At 53.0% G+C, this 16,208-nt stretch overlaps 1 protein-coding gene across 1 annotated transcript; it reads right to left on the bottom strand.

Moving 5' to 3' along the window:
- Positions 1-1,251: 1,251 nt before the first annotated feature.
- On the bottom strand, positions 1,252-15,753 carry ZNF469 (zinc finger protein 469). The gene has a single exon (XM_057423518.1). It carries the CDS (start codon positions 15,568-15,570, stop codon positions 2,908-2,910), a length of 12,663 nt encoding a protein of 4,220 aa, XP_057279501.1. The 5' UTR covers positions 15,571-15,753; the 3' UTR covers positions 1,252-2,907.
- Between the last annotated feature and the right edge of the window lie 455 nt (positions 15,754-16,208).

Here is a 16,208-nt window from a genome sequence, read left to right as displayed (position 1 = left end):
AGAGCCCAGAGGACAGGTCCCATCCTCTGCAGCAAACCTGTGGCTCCCAGGGGACTTCATTTCCAGTTGCCCACGTTACGGATTTGGAGGTGCGGGAGAGCTACAGTAACATGAAATACTCCTCTGCCTCATGGGTTTGCTGCCCTGGTGAAATATAGTAGAGGGAAAACATAAAAGTCCCATTTCCAGCTCCATAACATTTCCTGCCAAAACAAAGTAAAATGTGCTGCCTTAAATTTTCTGCAAAATTCTTTTGAGGTTATTTTTTTCCCTAAATTAAGCCATACTAATTATTTTCAGGCACTTTATCTCCACTCTGCAACACACCAGGAGGGTGCAGGCGGAAAGCATTTTAAGCCTCCATAAACAAAAGAGTAGTTTGGAAAATAATTCTATCAATTAATCAAATTAATCCTGCAGTTTTAGTTACAAGCCCCAAGTGGCAAGGATTCTAGCCCGCAGTTACGAGCTATCTCTCATTGACAGCGTTTCAATGTTATGATTGCAACAGTAATTAAAGAATATAATATGCCTGGCTTTGTGTCAGCATCCTACCTTCAGACCTCAGTGCTATGCTGGGAAAGGTCAGCTTGAGGACAAATTTGGGGTAACCAAACCGGGCTGGTCACCATCACCAGTTGGTGATGGTCAGACTGGGCCATCACCATTACTATCTGGTGATGACCAAAGTGGGCTGTTGCTATGACAGTCACCAGCTGATGATGACCAAACTGGGTCACCACTACCAGCAACTGGTGATGACCAAAATGGGCCTTCACCATCAACAACTGGTAGTGACCAAACTGAGCCATTGCTATCACCATCACCAATTGATGATTATTAAACTGGGCCATTACCATTGCCAACTGGTGATGACCAAACTGAGCCATTACCATCAGCAGTTAGTGGTGACCAGACTGGGACATCACAATCACATTGGGCTTGTTTTCTTCTCCCCTCAGGACAAGACACTCATGCCATGAGTAGGACCTAGGCAAGATGCAGTGGGGAAGAGGAGATGCACAAACATCTCCATCATTGAGAAGCTCCACTGCTTTGCAAAGGATTGCAAGGTGATGGCAGCAGCACCAACATCCCCCTGTACCCACGACACCATGAAGTTGTGCAGAGCATCCAAGTGTCAATTAGAAACATCATTATTTGGTTGGAGATGTGTGCAGGAGGAAGGGACTGCAGGGTGTGGGACGCAACCAGGGAGAAACATCCCGCAAACATCACTCAGACAGGGAATTTCTGTGAAAATATTGGAATATATTTGAAAAGATTAATCATGTATGATTTTACAGTACCACCCCATATTTTCATCTCATACTTTATTTAACAATATTAAAGAGGCACTTTAAAAGCACACATACAACATCATAAAACGGCGTTTTCCTGCTCTCTCTCTGCTTCTCTGACAAAAATATCAAAATAAAAACTTTTGACAGAACACATTGCACCCAAGGTAAATTACCTACAATATTTTTATACAATACAAAGAATTGTAAAGATACATATTAACAGAATAAAGCCTCTTTTTTTTTCTTTTTTTTTTTTTTCTTTTAAATCTAAAACAAAACAAAACAAAAAAATCATTGCAGGACAGACGCAAAGTACTCTGACTGTTCATATCACATCAGTGCATTACTTCACCTCCTTGACTTGGGAGTATTTCAATAGTATTTTTAATTATCCTCCATGTCCTCGTTTGCACCTGAGATTTCTTTCCGGATTCAAAAGTTCGGTTGTATAACGTGCTCATTCAACATGACGTAACCTCATCGACACTGCGGAGTACCAGCATACAGGATTCTTCCCCCCCCCCCCATTAAAGTTGGATGTTTTTAAGCTATTTATTTCTTTTCCTGCTTCGTTTTCTTTTACAGGTAACTGCTACTTCCTAACGGTTCCCTTTTCTTTTTCAATCAAGGAAGTCTGTATTCACATTACAAAAGAAGAATAGCACCAGTAACTGCATAGTAAAAAGCGGATACCTATATAGCCACTAACTCAATACAGTAAGATAGTTTTAGAAGTGATACTGTTGAGGGCACTCGGACAGTACCGGTTCGGTGCGGTAAATTGGCACAGTTTTGTCGTTGCACAAAAAAAATTAACCCCCATAAAGAAAACACACACACACACACACACACACACATACACACCAAAAAAACCCCTAAAAAAATCAGAGTTTGTCACAAGTGTCAAGGTGCAGTTTGCTCTCCTCCGGTTACATCGTCTACAGTGGTCAAAAGAGTGGCAGCGTCCTCTAAAGGGCTCCGACAGCCCCAGAGCTGCCTCGCTATCCTCTTGACGATGTAGAAACAAATTCATAGGGATGGCTGTCAAAATGTAGGACACTCGATTCCTAATTTAATTTTTTAATTGTATCATCTCTTAGGCCAGCTCCCAATTAAATGAATTGTATGGGATTATTTGTGCAAAATCTTCAAGAAAAAAAAAAATAATAATTTGCTTTCTACAGTGTACTGCACCTTATGAATAAGACGTCTACGGAATGAAGTTCATCTCTTCAAGTACTTTGTACAAAGATAACACAGACACAGACTCAAAAGGGTCTGAGATTTGCAAGTATCCTTATAACCTCAGCACTTCTGCAATAAAGCAATTGCTCTCGACGATTCAGTCTGCCCAAAGCGATTACAATTTCAGTTCATGAAAATCATCAGCAACATCAAAGTTCTAGCATTTGCATGATAAATCAGGTGAATTAAAGTAGATTAGTAGACACAAAGCAAACTATTTCACAGAGGCTGCAGTGCAAGTTCATTTAAGCTAGACAGAGAAATCATGCTACACAAACGAATTTAATGCTTTGATAATTTTTTCCCTTGCAAACGCCATGAAAGCAGCTGAGGGATCACCATAAGTCACTTCCATAAATTATTCTGAAGTATCTCTTCTTAAAGGAATTTTAAAGCTAGTTAATTTTTGCCCAAAGAGTTGGCTTAGCAGGTTGTTCTGGGACTCGGCAGTGCGGTAGCTGGCTGAGCTGGCAGGCTTGGCACCCCGGGGCAAGGAACCACGAGGGGATGGCTCCGGCCCCTTAGCCAACACTTGGTGAAGGCTCTTGCCCAGAATGGCCTTCCTGCGTTTCATATCCCCATTGGCGTGCCGGAGCATCCCCTTCTTCTGGTTATAAGTGTCCAAGACCATCTTCTTCAGCTGGGTGCCCGTTTTGGGCTTAGGTACCAGCTTATTGCAGTGCGTCTCCCTCCTCCCAGGGGAGAGGGCAGAAGCTTCAGCGTTACTCCATCCGGTGCGTTTGAGCTCAGTGGTGCTCTCGCTCCTCCCTGGGCATGGGGTCCGGGTCTTTTTCTTTTTCCCATCCCCTTCCATGTTCTCCCGGGAGCCAGAGCTGCTCCGGTGGCTCAGGGACTTGTGCTCTTTCCTCCTCTTGGCATGGAGCTTGCCAGCGGCTTTGCTTGGCTCCGTGTGGCTGTGTTTCACGGCATTGCTGGCGGCCTCACCCCTGGTCTGGTGGCTGGTGGATTTGCTTGAGTTTCCACCTTGGTCCTTGGCATTAGTGCTACTGTCCTTAGCCTCAAGCATGGTTTTCTCCTTCCCCGAGATGGGTTGCTGACCCTCCTCGGTGCTGCTGCCAGGGCTGCCCATGCCAGCAGCATCCTTGCTGCCGTGCTGGCTACTCGTGGTCTCCTTCTGCAGGACTGAATCTTTGGCAGCCCTGTCCAGGGTGGGTGATGCCGTCTTGTCCTTCATGGGCAAGGAGTGGTGGGCAGCTTCTGGAGAGGTGGCCTTAGATGGACCTTCCCAGCCATCACTGGCACTGGAGTTGCCCCATCTGTGGGTCTCCTTGGCTGGTTGAGACTCTGCCTGTGGGGAAGGAATCTCTGAGGCTTTCTCATCAAGCTGAAGAAATGGAATCCCATCCACAGCATCTGTGGCTTCATTGGGATTTTCCAGGACATCCACTATGCATTCATCTTTGTTGCCCACACTGGTTCTTTTATGTGTTTTGGTATAGTCACATTTCTCACTCAGAGGTGAAGGAGAGAGCTTTTGGTCTGTGGCCTGGTTGCAAGCCAGCCCAGCAAGATCAATGGTAAACTCAGGTGAGTCCAAGAAGGGAAGGGGTTTCCCATCAAACGCTCCTTTCTCCAGCTCCTCAATTGACAGGGCAGTGATATGCCCAAGCTCTGGGCTGCTCGCCACAGCCTGAGACAAAGATGGAGACAGGCAGTGTGATGGAGGCAGCGTGTCAAACTGGGATTTCTCCATCTCTTCCAGGAGGTCAGAGAAGTCACTCACCAGGTCTTCTGCTTTCATAGAGGGTTGGGGTGCTCCTGGGTCACTGGGTGATGTAGGGAAGGAGTCAGTGGGAGCCTGCAGGCTGGAGCTTGCAGCCTCTACCAGCTGGATGTCACTGGTGTGGTCGAGGTGGACCGGCGAGGTGGATGGGAGTGAGCTTCCACGATGAGAAACCTTCCTCTTCTTGCTCGGTGGCATGCCTTCCCGCAGGGAGCCGTCCTCTTTCACCTTCTCCCTCCTCTCCCTGGAGGCAATGCCCGGCCTCATAACCCCTCGGAATTTGAAAGTCTTGTTGCTTCCTGCCAAGTGCTTCTCCATGTGCCGGTCATACTGCTCTTTCTTGGAAAAGGTGTAGTTGCACATGCTGCAGATGAAGGACTTCTTGATAACGTGCATGACGTCTGCGCAGAGCTCACAGGCGTACAGGGTGGTGTGCTTGATCTCCTGCTCCTCCACTATGCCATGCTCCTGGCTGAGGTGGTTTCGAAGCTCTTTGGTCTCCTGGTAGAACATCGGACACTTATGGCACAAGTAAATCTTCTGTAAGCTGTGCACGACCAAGTGCCGCTGGAGCTTGAAGGGCTTGGGGAACTGTTTGCCACAGTGATGACAGTCCCGGGAAGGATCTTTGCAGTCTGGGTGCATGGGGACAGATTTAGGGGTGCCTTCACTTTTTGCCATGTGCTCTGGAGACGGACTAGCAGATGCTTTAGAGGAGCTGGGTGCAGGTGGCTTCACCTTGGCACTGGTTTCCAAGGGGTCTTTCATTGCCTTGGCCTCTTGCTCGAGGGGCAGCTCTTTGGGGCTCTTGCTCTCCCTGCTAACTGCATGCTTGCTGCTGGGGTCTGCGTGCCGGGAGGACCTGCTGGGCTTCCGATACATGATGGTGTTGAGGAAGTGGGTCACAGCAGCGTTGTCCTCACCGAAGCAGGCTGGCAGGCCCATCACAGACTTCTGTGCTTGCCCCTTGCGAGCGAACTGGGTGGCGTGCTCCCGGAGATGCTCGTTGTACATCCACACGTCGGAGATCTCCTTCAGGCACATCCCGCAAGCCCACAGACCCGCTTTGTTCTTGGCATGCTTCTCCTTCAGGTGGTCCCTCAGCTGCTCCCGGGAGCTGAATTTGCGCTGGACGCACATATAGCAGGTAGGTGGAGGGGAAGGGTTGTGGGAGAGCTTGTGGAAGTCCAGCTCCCCCAGTGTCAGGAACCACTGGAAGCAGACTTTGCATTTGTACTGCTTGTCTTTGGTCTTGATGGTCATCTCACTTCGGTTCTTCCCCAGTTTCCCATCTTCTTGCTTACTTTTGTGCTTGCTGGGCTGGCCTGGCTTTGGCTTGAAACTCACGTCATTGTCCTCCCCAGGGCCGGGAAGATCTTCACAAGAGCCATAGAAGCACATGTCTCTCATTTTTAGCTTTGCGTTCAGCATCTCAATGTCAATGGTATGAAATTCAGGAGAGTCTGAGCCTTCGTTAGCCTTGTCATCGCAAGGCTCCTCAGCCAGGTCAGGGGGCTCGGAGCTCACTTCTCTGAGTGAGTGCTCATCCTCAAGGTCCATCAGAGGCTCAAACATGTCCTCGGCAGAAAGGCTTTCTCCCTCTTTCTCCAGACTTCCCCAGATGTTCAAGCTGGGGACGTTGTCTTGGCTGTTTTGGCACAAGAAGGTTAGCATGTTGTCTTCCAGGTCAATGTCCTCCTTCCTTTGGTCCACCTTCTCATGGTCCAGCCTTGGCCCAATGCTGTTAGATCCACTGGGAGCAGCATCTCCGCTCTTCGCCTTGCTGCTGTGACACATGTTCAGCATTAAAGCATCATCAACAGAGATGGTTTCATAATCACAAGTGTCCTCCCTGGTGACACAGAAAGAGCTGGTTTCGCTGAGGTCAGAAGGCAGTCGCATGGAGAAGAGGTCAACTGCACCTGGTGTCTGGAGGTTTACCTCTGCCGTGGGCTTGGGTTTCTTGCTGCGCTTCCCATACACGCGTGTGCACTTCCTCCGAACAAACTGGTCATCCCGGGGGAACAGTTGGGAGAACGTGGAGTCATCATCAAACAGGCTCTGGAGGTCCGAGACGGCCGCGCTGTCCATGCAATGCTCGCTGCCCGGTGCCACGTCTGCCTTCGCCCATTGCTTTGGCTCTGCAGGAGAAGGGCTGGTCTGTGGCATGGTCTGCAGGGCGCCTTGCACAGGAATTGTTTCTGAATCACAGGTCTCCAGCAGCAAACCCTCTTCAGCAGGAGCTGGGGGACCCTGCAGGACACCACTCTGATTCCCAGTGCTGCTGCCTACTACAGCACTGTCTCCCGTCTCAGCACCCATCTCCTCTGTGCCATCAGCACCACAAAGCTGCTCATTGCCGACTTTACCCAATCCCTTTACCACTTGCTTCACAAACCTGCTAACCCATTTCTTGCAAGCCTGCGTGTCTTCCACTCCATTTGGATCTTCCACCTCTCCAGGACAGGTTACCATGCCTGTTACTGAATCCTTGCTGGTCATCTCCTTTGAAGACACCATCCTGTTGCCCAGGTCCTCTGGAAGCTCAGCTGCACAAGGGGACTGGTTAGCTTTTTGGGAATGCTGGGTTGAGCTGGACCTATTTTGCCCCTCTGTGGTGATGCAACCACCTGGCTCATGCAAGTCCTCCATGATCCTGGGCAGACTGGAGCTGAGGATAGCAGCAGGAGGACTTGCACTCTTCTCCATCTCACATGGACCATCGGGCTCATTTCTGCTGGGAAACACCTTTGCTTTCCTTCGTCTCACTTTCCTGTTCAGCTTCTTTTCAGAATTGCCATTCGTGTCCCCAGGATCTTTGCTTTGGCTCCTTCTGCCCTTCTCTCCCTTCCTGGCTTGCCGTCCTGAGTCCAGCTTCCCAGCCTCTGCCTCGCCGGCTCCTGTTGTCTCCGAGTGCGATCCCTTTGCCTTCATCTCCCTCTGCAGAACACGTGTGCGGTGCAGCTCCTGGGACATCTCAAAGGAGATCACGCTGAGGTCGCTGAGCACTCTGCTCACCACTTCTTGCATCTGCGAGCTGGGCTCTTTCTCCAGGTCTGGACATATTTTCTTGGGGGTCTGTTCAGCGTCGTCGGTTGGCATCTGTGCGCCATCAGCTTTGTCTTTGATTGAAGACTTCAGGCTCCTCCGGGGCACCTTTTGGGCTGCTTTCGTTGTGTTGTCTGGAGGAACCAAAGTGGGCCTGGCAGTCTTGCTGGGCTGTGGCACACCACCATTCCTCACCTGGTGCTTGACAGCTTTGTGCCTGGTCAGACCGGGCTTGGACCGGAAAGTAGCCGAACAGATGTCACAGGTCACCGGGACCCCATTTGGCTTCTTTTCTTTGTGAAGTTCATTCTGGGGAGGATTTGGAGTACTGTTAGGTGTATTGCCCTCTCCTTGGCCCATACTGTTCAACACACAGCTCTCAGCCTCTCCAGCCCCGTCGCTTTTTGGTTTCTCCCCTTCTAAACTCTTCCTTCCACTCTCTGTGGTTTTGGAAAGACCAAGTCTCATCTCTGCTGAAAGCTCATGGCCATTTAATTCAGCAGGACCAAGATCTCCAGTCCTTGTAAGATCTCTGCTGACAGCTGCTGGCCCTTGCTGAGCAAAACCATTGGACAAAGCCTCTGGTTCACTTTGATGCTTATTTCCATCATCAGAGCAGCTTCCAAGCTTGTTCTCTTGATTCAGGTTTATCTCTCTTTCTCTGAGCAGCAGAAGATCTATTGTGGGATGGGTTGGATCATCTTGGCTTTTTGGAGGAATGGAGTTAATGACTGTATCTGTGATGGTGCATGCTTGGTTTTCTTTAAAATGAGAACTTTCGGGTGCCTCTTTCCCAACACCCTTTTGGTTGAAAGGTGGAGAGCAGTCTTTCTGGGCACCATCCATCTCCAAGGTAGACCCCCCCAGACCATCAGAGTGCAGCAGAGATGCAGGTCTTGCCATGCCTTCTCTTTCAGGTGATCTATAGTTACCCGAAATGCCATCGGAGAGAGGATGGCGACTGTCCTCAACCACCTCTATTGGCATGGTCCCACAGCGGTGCAGTGAGGGAGAAAAGGTGGGTCCTCTTTTCCATATCCCTTGCTCTGCTGGGCTCTCAGTGGGGTGATGGATGTGATGGCTGTTTGCCTCGGGAGGGCACCTCATCATGACAAGTGAACTCGATGTGTTAAGGAGGGATGGGCCATATTTCCCCTCATCTGAAGGCTGAAGGTTAAAAATGGGGACCTCTCCTTCCTCAGCCCCACCACTCTGCAAGCCTTTGGGGTCAGAACAATTGGTCGGCAAGGGCAGGCTGGCTAGGGATTCTCTTGTGTAATGACAGCCACTGAGTGGCTTCTTGCCACTTCCTTCTCTAGGAACCTTTGCACCGACTGTGCTGGTTTTTGTCTCTGGCACCAAGCAGTGATCCTGGTGGAGATCACCCTTGGAGGGACCCAGGGGGCTGGTGGGATCTGTGGGAGTGGGAGGCTGTGTCCCCTGCGCTACCTGGTTCCTTTCCATCCTCTCTGCTGCTGCACTGCCCAGTGTGTTTTTCTCAAGCAAGCTACAGTTTAAATGAGATTGCTCATGTTCTTTAAATGCCAAGGTTGCTTTGTTTTTATCTTGCTCCTGTTCTTCCATGAGCTGATCACCTTTCTTTACTTGCCCTAGCAGTAAGGTCACTGCTGTGTTTTTGAGTGGCGAGAGGTCATTATGCTCTCGGGAAACACCATCTGCACGGATATTAATGTCACCCGGCTCTGCGTGTTCATTTGCTAAGTGCTGCAGCTCTGTTACATTATTTTGCAGCTCTGGCCTTGCAAACGTAGATTGTTTTGCATGGAAAGAACCCATTGAACTGAATGACTCTGGCTCGCACCCACCAGGAAAAGTCACAGCCTCCTTTGCTAGGGTAGCAATATTTTCCATGTTGCCTTCAATGGGGACATTCCCTTCCCCTTGGGCAGGACAGGATGCCTGATTTTCCCCTTCCATAGCACCACTGTTCTCCTTCTGCTCTGGCTGGATGCGGGTGGTGGTAGAGGGGTTGCTGGGAGCAAGCAGCATGGGGAAGCACGGCATCAACAGCTCCTCTTCATTGCTCTTCACTGTTCGAGCAACAAAGAGCTGGAGCTGCTGCAGAGGGTTGGCAGCCGTCTCCTGGGATGCCTTCTGGGAGTCACAGTCACTCTCCTTGGGCACACTCAGCATATCTAACAGCAGCACTTTCTGCCTGCTGGCTTTGCCTCTGGGTCCAGGGCCCTGACAGCTGGTGGGGCTCTTTCTCTCCTCTCTTTCTTCCACCAGCACAGGCCCACCACCATCCCCTTTGAAGTCCATGGCATTCTGTGCCATTTTGGCTGACTCTGGCCTGCTTAAGGGTCTTTCTTCGGTATCCGGGACCTCTTTGATGTGAGGTGAAAGGGTGGGATCTGAGGCTGGGGCAGGAACCTGCTGAAAGCCAAATCCAGGTTTGTGGTTTGGAAGATGGGCATCAAACTTCCCCAGCTCTGCAGCATCGGTGAAGCTTTCATTTGCTTTGCCTGGCACAGGGAAGCTCTTGGCAGCACGCTGGCATGGAAGGGATGGCAAGGGATCTTTGGTTGCTTCTACTGCCTCCAGGGTCTTGGGGAACATGGGGTTGGTGGCAACAGGAGGGCTTTTAGTCACAGGGTCTGTGTAGATGGGAGCCTCTCTTTGGTCTGGCGTGTGTGAACCAGGTAGACCTTTGGAGGAAGATACATCTTCCATCTTTCCAGGGTCACTTTCCTTGGCAGCTGCAGTTAACTGGAGCTGCTGACCACTGTCTTTGGAGCAGAAATGGTCCATGGTGAGCGGGGCTGGCACGCACATCCCTGCCTCCAGAGACCCCAGCTCTACCGGGCAGGGCCAGGGCTCCCTTGGTCTCTCATAGTCCCCATGGGCACTTGTGACAGCCGGCTTCTCACCTCCCAGCCTCTCCCCAACACAGAGGCTTGGTCTGCCCAGTTCATGTGCCAAAAACAGTCCTTTCTCATGGCCTGCCCCTTGCTCATCCGGCAGTGGGAACCGCTCAGCTGCCGGTACCCGCAGGTGGGCAGCAACGTGATGCTCATGCTTCTGGAGGGCAATGGGTGCCTCATGGTCCATCTTACTGGTTTGCAATTGACTCTCCAGCTCTGTGACTAACCGCTTGATCTCCAGCTCATCGTCTGACATGTTGTTCATAAAAGTCACGTTATAATCCGTTATCCTGTCCGGCAGCGGCAGAGAGAGCTGGCCGGTGGGGACAGGTCCTTCCTCAGGGAACTTCTTGGCTAGTGGCTTCTCCACTGAAAGGTTGTGGAACTGAGTCATGTCTTCAGGCAGCATCGGAGCCACCTCCTCCATGAGGGACCAGTCTTTCTCTGGCATGAACGGTGGATACGGTTGATCGAATGGCAGCGGCTTGCTGGGGGGATTGCCAGGACAGGTAAATGCAGTCACAAAACCATCCTTGCTTGCAGAAACACCTTCATACAGTGGTGGATCGAACTCAGCGACAGGAAGCTCTCCAAATATTGAAGAGGAATCGAAGCTGAGAGGGGAGGAGACCTTGCCCTGTGATGTTTCTGCGGTGTAAGGGGAGATGCTGGCATGCTTCTGCTCTAAGGAGCTGGTGTTGATGTCATCTCTGCATAGGTACATGTCTTCCATGTGCGAGGAACCCAGGGCTGGGGGCTTTGAGAAGAGGTTGCCATCATAGTGCCCAGGAAGGCCTTTGGGATCAAAAAATGTGTTGTCACTGCTGACGTATGGATTGGGCACCTTGGCAGTGAGCAATATCCCCACTGCATCCATCCCGTATGTGGCAACTGGTGCAGAATAGTCCTTCTGACCTTCACTGAGCCCGTGTGCCTTCAAGTATTTGATGCTCATTTCTGAGTAGGCAGCGCTCGCGTTGCTAGGACTAGCTTCGTTACCACTGTGGGATGGAGCAACTAGCTCTTCTGCATGGTACTTCAATCCATCACTCGTGAAAGGGCCAAACTGATGGCTCTGGTTGACCATGGCCAGCTCAGGTGAGTCCTGAGCCTCCAGGGTGGGTTCTCTTGCCTTACCCATGGGCTTTGCTGCTTCTTTGGCTTCTTCTGCCCCCTCCTTATTGCAGAGTCCAACGGGGCTTTTGCCTGAGGTGGCCGTGCTGGGCCTTTCCTGGGGCTGTGCTAACGGCTTCTCCTTTGCACAGTCCATTGCAACAACGGCTGGTTCAGCACTGGGACACGTCCTGGAGCCCGATGGCAAAGGTTTGGCTGAACCAAACCGCCTGCTCCCCCTGGGAAAGTCCTCTTTGCTTTTCTTGCTCTTCTTCGGGCTCCTGTCCCTGGGAGGGCTGAGCGGAGTCCTCGGCGTGCATGCCGGGCTGCCCAAGCTCCTTCTCCTCTCTGTGCCTCCCTTCTCGCTGCCTGAGCCAGCCCCATCAGCGTGGGATGGGCTGGTTCCCATCTCACTGGGCACGCTACCACTGTGGTTGCTGCCAGTAGACGACTGGCTGCTCTGTCTTGGGCCTCTGGTGGCACAATCCTCTTCCTCAGCATCCTCCTGACTTGGGACCCCGCTGTGCTCCTGTGCCTCCCTTTTCTGACTGTCCTTTTTCCGGCTGTAGCTCCAGGTGGGGTCTTTCTCTTTGACCCTCTCCCCTCTTCCAGGACGTTTCTTGGTAAAGCTGTATTTGGTTTTCCCAGTGAAACCCGTGCCATGCTTCTTCCTCCCCCGGAGCTTGCTGCACTCTGCCCCATCATCATCTGAGTCGGAGACATAGTCATACTCCCGAAACCTGCCCTCTTTGGTGGCTGGTGTCAGCCTCTCGGTGACCTGGGGGCACTGCGCCTGCTTGCTGCTCTTCACCTGCAGCTTGTGGAGCTTGTTCTTCTGCTGCACTATCTTGTGAATGAGCTCCTTGCTCCACGTCCCACTTCGGGGCTTCCGCTTCTTCAGGTCCTTCATGGAGAACCGGGGTGGCTTGGAGCTCTTGGTGCCAGTGCCTGGCCCCACCTCGCTCTTTGTTGAAGGCTCCTGGCTGAGCTTCCTGGGATGCTTCTGGCTGGAAGTGGACTTGGAGGAGGTGGTGGCTGGTGGGATGCTGTTCTTCCTGCCTGCCCGCAGCCTCACCGTCCTCTCTGCTCCTGCTGCCCCAGGATCTGGCTCCTGGGCTGCCACCCTCTGCGCTGCCCTCCCCTTGTGAAGGTGCTGCTTTCCTGCTGCTCTCTTTGACTGATCCCCACCATCTTCATAAAAATAGACAGACTTGGGCTGGTCCCCTGCCTTCTCCTCCACTGCTGCCTGCTTTGATTTACTCTCTGAGGCCAGAGCTTCCTTTGCCTTGTGGGACAACCCGCTGCCAGCTGTCTTCATGCCCGTCAGCTCCTCATCAGCAAACACATCTATGAAGCTGCTGTCAATTTCTGGGTTATCTGACTGGTAGCCCAGGCCATTGAGGGCTTCAGTGATCAGGCTGTCCAGCTTGGCATCATCAATGTCCAGGTCTGAGGCAGTGAGCGGCAAGGAGCTGTTGGCAAGGCCATTGAAAAGGCCACCCTTCAGAGCATCTTCCTTGCCCTCGCTTTTGCTATCCCCATCTAGCAAGAAGTCATCGCTCTTGTTTAATGCCAACAAATGTGCCTGGGTTTCCGGGGAGAGCCCCAGGCTGGGGGGCTTGGGGGGCTCTGGAAGGAGTGCTTTCCGTCCCTCAGCTGCCAGGGAAGCATCCTTGCCCTCTCCCTGTGGATTGGGATGGGAGGTGCAGAACTGGCGGTGCTGCAGGAAGGAGGAGAGGTTGCTGTAGTTCTGGTCGCACTGCTTGCAGGTCAGGAGCACGTCCAGCTGGTCCAGACTGGCACTGCTGAGTGAACTGGCCAGCAAGTGATGGGAGGAGTACGGCGGAGGAGGCTGCTCCCCGTCAAGCCCATCCGAGCATCCCTTGGCCACCTCCATGCTGGGTTTATGGAACGGGCTCGCTGGTGCGCATTTCAGGAGGCTGTTGTCTTTGAGGGCATCTGGAGGGAAGTGGAACGACTTGACGGAGTCTTGAGGGTGGTAATGAAGTGAGCTGGAGCTGAGGACATCAGAGGGCTGGAAGGTTTTGTTGCCGTCCTTGGGATGGCAGGGGTGCTGGAAGAAGGGAGAAGGGGTGAGTGCTCCAGACATCTGGCTGTCTTCAAAGCTGGGATTGAGCGGGCTGCTGGACATAGGTGAGAGCGATGAGCATGTGCTGCCACAGGTAGGGTTGGGGACAGGGGATGGCAGAGGGGACTCGCAAGGGGAGGCAGCCACCAAGGCTGAGGGTGGTAGGACTAGCGCTGAGCCCGATGAACTCCTTGATGGAGGAGGACCTGCTTGACTCATGCTGTAGAAGAGGGCTTTGCTTCTCGAGTCACAGGCAGGAGACCCTGGCTCCTTCCCACTCTCAAAAGCAAAAGTGCCTGTTGAGTTGGGGTCTCCCCTCTGGACCCCAAGGCTCTCTCCCGACAAGAGCTTTTTGCTGTGATACCCTGGAGAGTTATTTATAAGGGGCCCTTTCTGGGCTTTCCCATTCCCCTGCCACTCTGACGTGCCCACAGGGAAGGGGAGCTTCTGGCTGGTGATCTGTCTCGACAGCTCTAGCCTGTTTTGACCAGGCACTGCAGAAGTGAGGTGTATTTGCTGCCAAGGCATCCTGGCATTTTTCTGCCTGTGCTGCCTCTGCTCGGGGCCAGACTGGCACTCGAATGAGAACTGGTTTCCAACAGGGTTTGAATAAGGTGCTGAGTTCTGGTCCATGGGAGAAAACGCCTTAGTGGCACCTTCCCAAGCTTGCACAAGCCTGGGGTGTGTGGGTGCCGTAGTGGGAATGCTTGTCTCGAAAGGCACGGATCCTGTGCTGGCGCTGCCTGCGGGGGAACTGCAATAGGTTTTGCTCTGAAAGTGCACTTGGGAGAGAGGGTTTGGTGGCATATTCCTTCTCAGAGGGCTGCTCTGGACCAGCACCCGCGGGCTGGGGACACTGTCTTTCGCTGAGGCTTGCCTTTTACCGACTGGCTTTGGCATACTAGGCGAGTGTAAACTAGACGGAAAAACAGCTTGGTTTTCTTGGAAAGTGCTTGGGTTTTGGTCGATAGCACCAGATGACGAGAGAGCACCATTGGAGTCGGTGGGATGCTCACTCCTGCCCTTGCAGCATGGCAATGGGCCATGGTGAGGGGCTGGCGGTGGTGGCGGGTGCAGGAATGGTGTTGGTGGTGTAGGCAAACCATACAGCCTGCTCTCGGGGGACACGTTCTCATAGGAACCACCGCTCAGCACCTCCTCTTGCCACTCTCTGGAGGAGGAGTGGAAGGCAAAGGCACCATGAGGCAGTTGGCTGGTGGCGAGCCCCACATCCAGGTACTCCTGGCTCCCCACATCGCTGCGGTACGGCTCCTTCCCCGCATCATGCAGCAGCTGGAAGGGGTATTGGCACGGCAAAGTCCCCAGGGCTTGGGCACCGGCTTTGCTGCCGTCGGGGAAAGAGCTGGGCTTCTGCACCGAGATCCCATAGCTAGCACCGGCGAAGCTCTTCTCCAGGGATGGCCAGGAGTCAGCCCTGTTCGCCTGAAACTCTAGGTAATGTAGCTGCCCATTGGTGCCGGGGCTCTTGAGGGGGATGCTGGCAGCAGGGGGCTGCCCTTTGGGGCCATGGGAGGGAGCGGTCTGTGAGGTATAGTTGGTGGAGGTACGGCCGGTGCTGGCATCGGAGAAACAGCGTCCAAAGCTGAGCTCTTCTTGCTGGATCTCAGCCTCGCGCTGGGGGATGCTGGGCACGTGGAAGCGGTAGCTGCCGGCCACAGGGCCATGATTTGCCTCTGGCTCCTTTGGGGGGGTCACCTTCTGCTGGGGGTAAGCGATACCAATGGTGGGGTTCGGCCGGGTACCGGCGATGCTGAGCCGGTAGAGCTGATGGTGGCCCCGATCACCCTTCCCCGAGCGCCGGCTGCGCTCCCGGGATCGCCCCTTCCCTGGGGGGGACTGGGGGCTGCCCTTGTCCTCTCCCCATGCGCCGTCATTGCCAAACTTGGGGTTGCGGTGGAGCGACTTGAAGTCGATCTTCCCGGCTTGCTGCGGCCGGATCACGGCTTCCCGCTGGCTGTGGGGCTCCTTGTCCTTAGGGGTGGGAAAAGGGGATGTGCCCTCCCCACCTAGCGCCCTCCCATCCTTCTCCCCACAGCCTTCAAAGCCAAAGTCCTTGTCGGGGTCTTTGGGGCCGGCCTCAATGTCGCCGATGGTGTAAACATGCTGGGTCTCTCCAGTCATGATACCAAGGGACAGGGAAAGGCTAAAAGTCCCCGTTTTCCCGTCTTGCTGCGAGCTGCTGTCCCTCCGTCATGGGCATGGTCCTCCACTGATGGGCACTGGGGCGGTGAGAGGGGCAGCGGGTCCCCGGGGCCGGGGTGGCGCTGGGTCCCAAACACTGGTGGGGCTCTGCTGCATTGTTTCCGACCTGGAGAGGGCATAGGAGAGAAAAGGTGTCCATCAACAGGGGAATGGGGCAGTGGTGAGAAGGGAGAGAGATTTTGGCCCTTTCTTTTGTGCTGTGTGGTGGGGATGGAGGAAGATGCAGTGCAAGCGCCCTAAGTAGCCCCTGGGTGATGCCCTCCAGCTTTTTGTTCTTCAAAGGATGCTCGGAGCATTTCACCTTTGGCAAAAGCTGCTGAGGGAGGCACTTTGGGCACTTTTTTTCCTCCCTGAAAAGCTATTTCTGGGTTACTTCTTAGCAACATAAGCAGAAAAAGATGACAGAACAGCTCCACCTACGGATTAGCGGGAAGGGATGTCGGGCCAAGCTGGGAGAGGCATCCTGGGAAGGGCTTTCTGTCCCCATGTCCCCAAATCCCCTCTCTTGAAGCCAGAGGGATGATGAGGTTCGGCTGCGCAGCAAAAGCCTTTTGCTC

The sequence above is a fragment of the Pezoporus wallicus genome, unplaced genomic scaffold (genome assembly GCF_028554395.1).
Source record: "Pezoporus wallicus isolate ANWC-B61680 ecotype Strahan unplaced genomic scaffold, APGP_CSIRO_Pwel_v1 contig_10160, whole genome shotgun sequence".
NCBI lineage: Eukaryota > Metazoa > Chordata > Aves > Psittaciformes > Psittacidae > Pezoporus > Pezoporus wallicus.
The sequence above is the reverse complement of the archived record's forward strand: the minus strand, read 5'-3'. Positions and strand labels throughout refer to the sequence as shown.

Excerpts from the sequence above, each read along its gene's own strand:
- ZNF469 (XM_057423518.1), bottom strand. The coding sequence starts at position 15,570 with ATGACTGGAGAGACCCAGCATGTTTACACCATCGGCGACATTGAGGCC.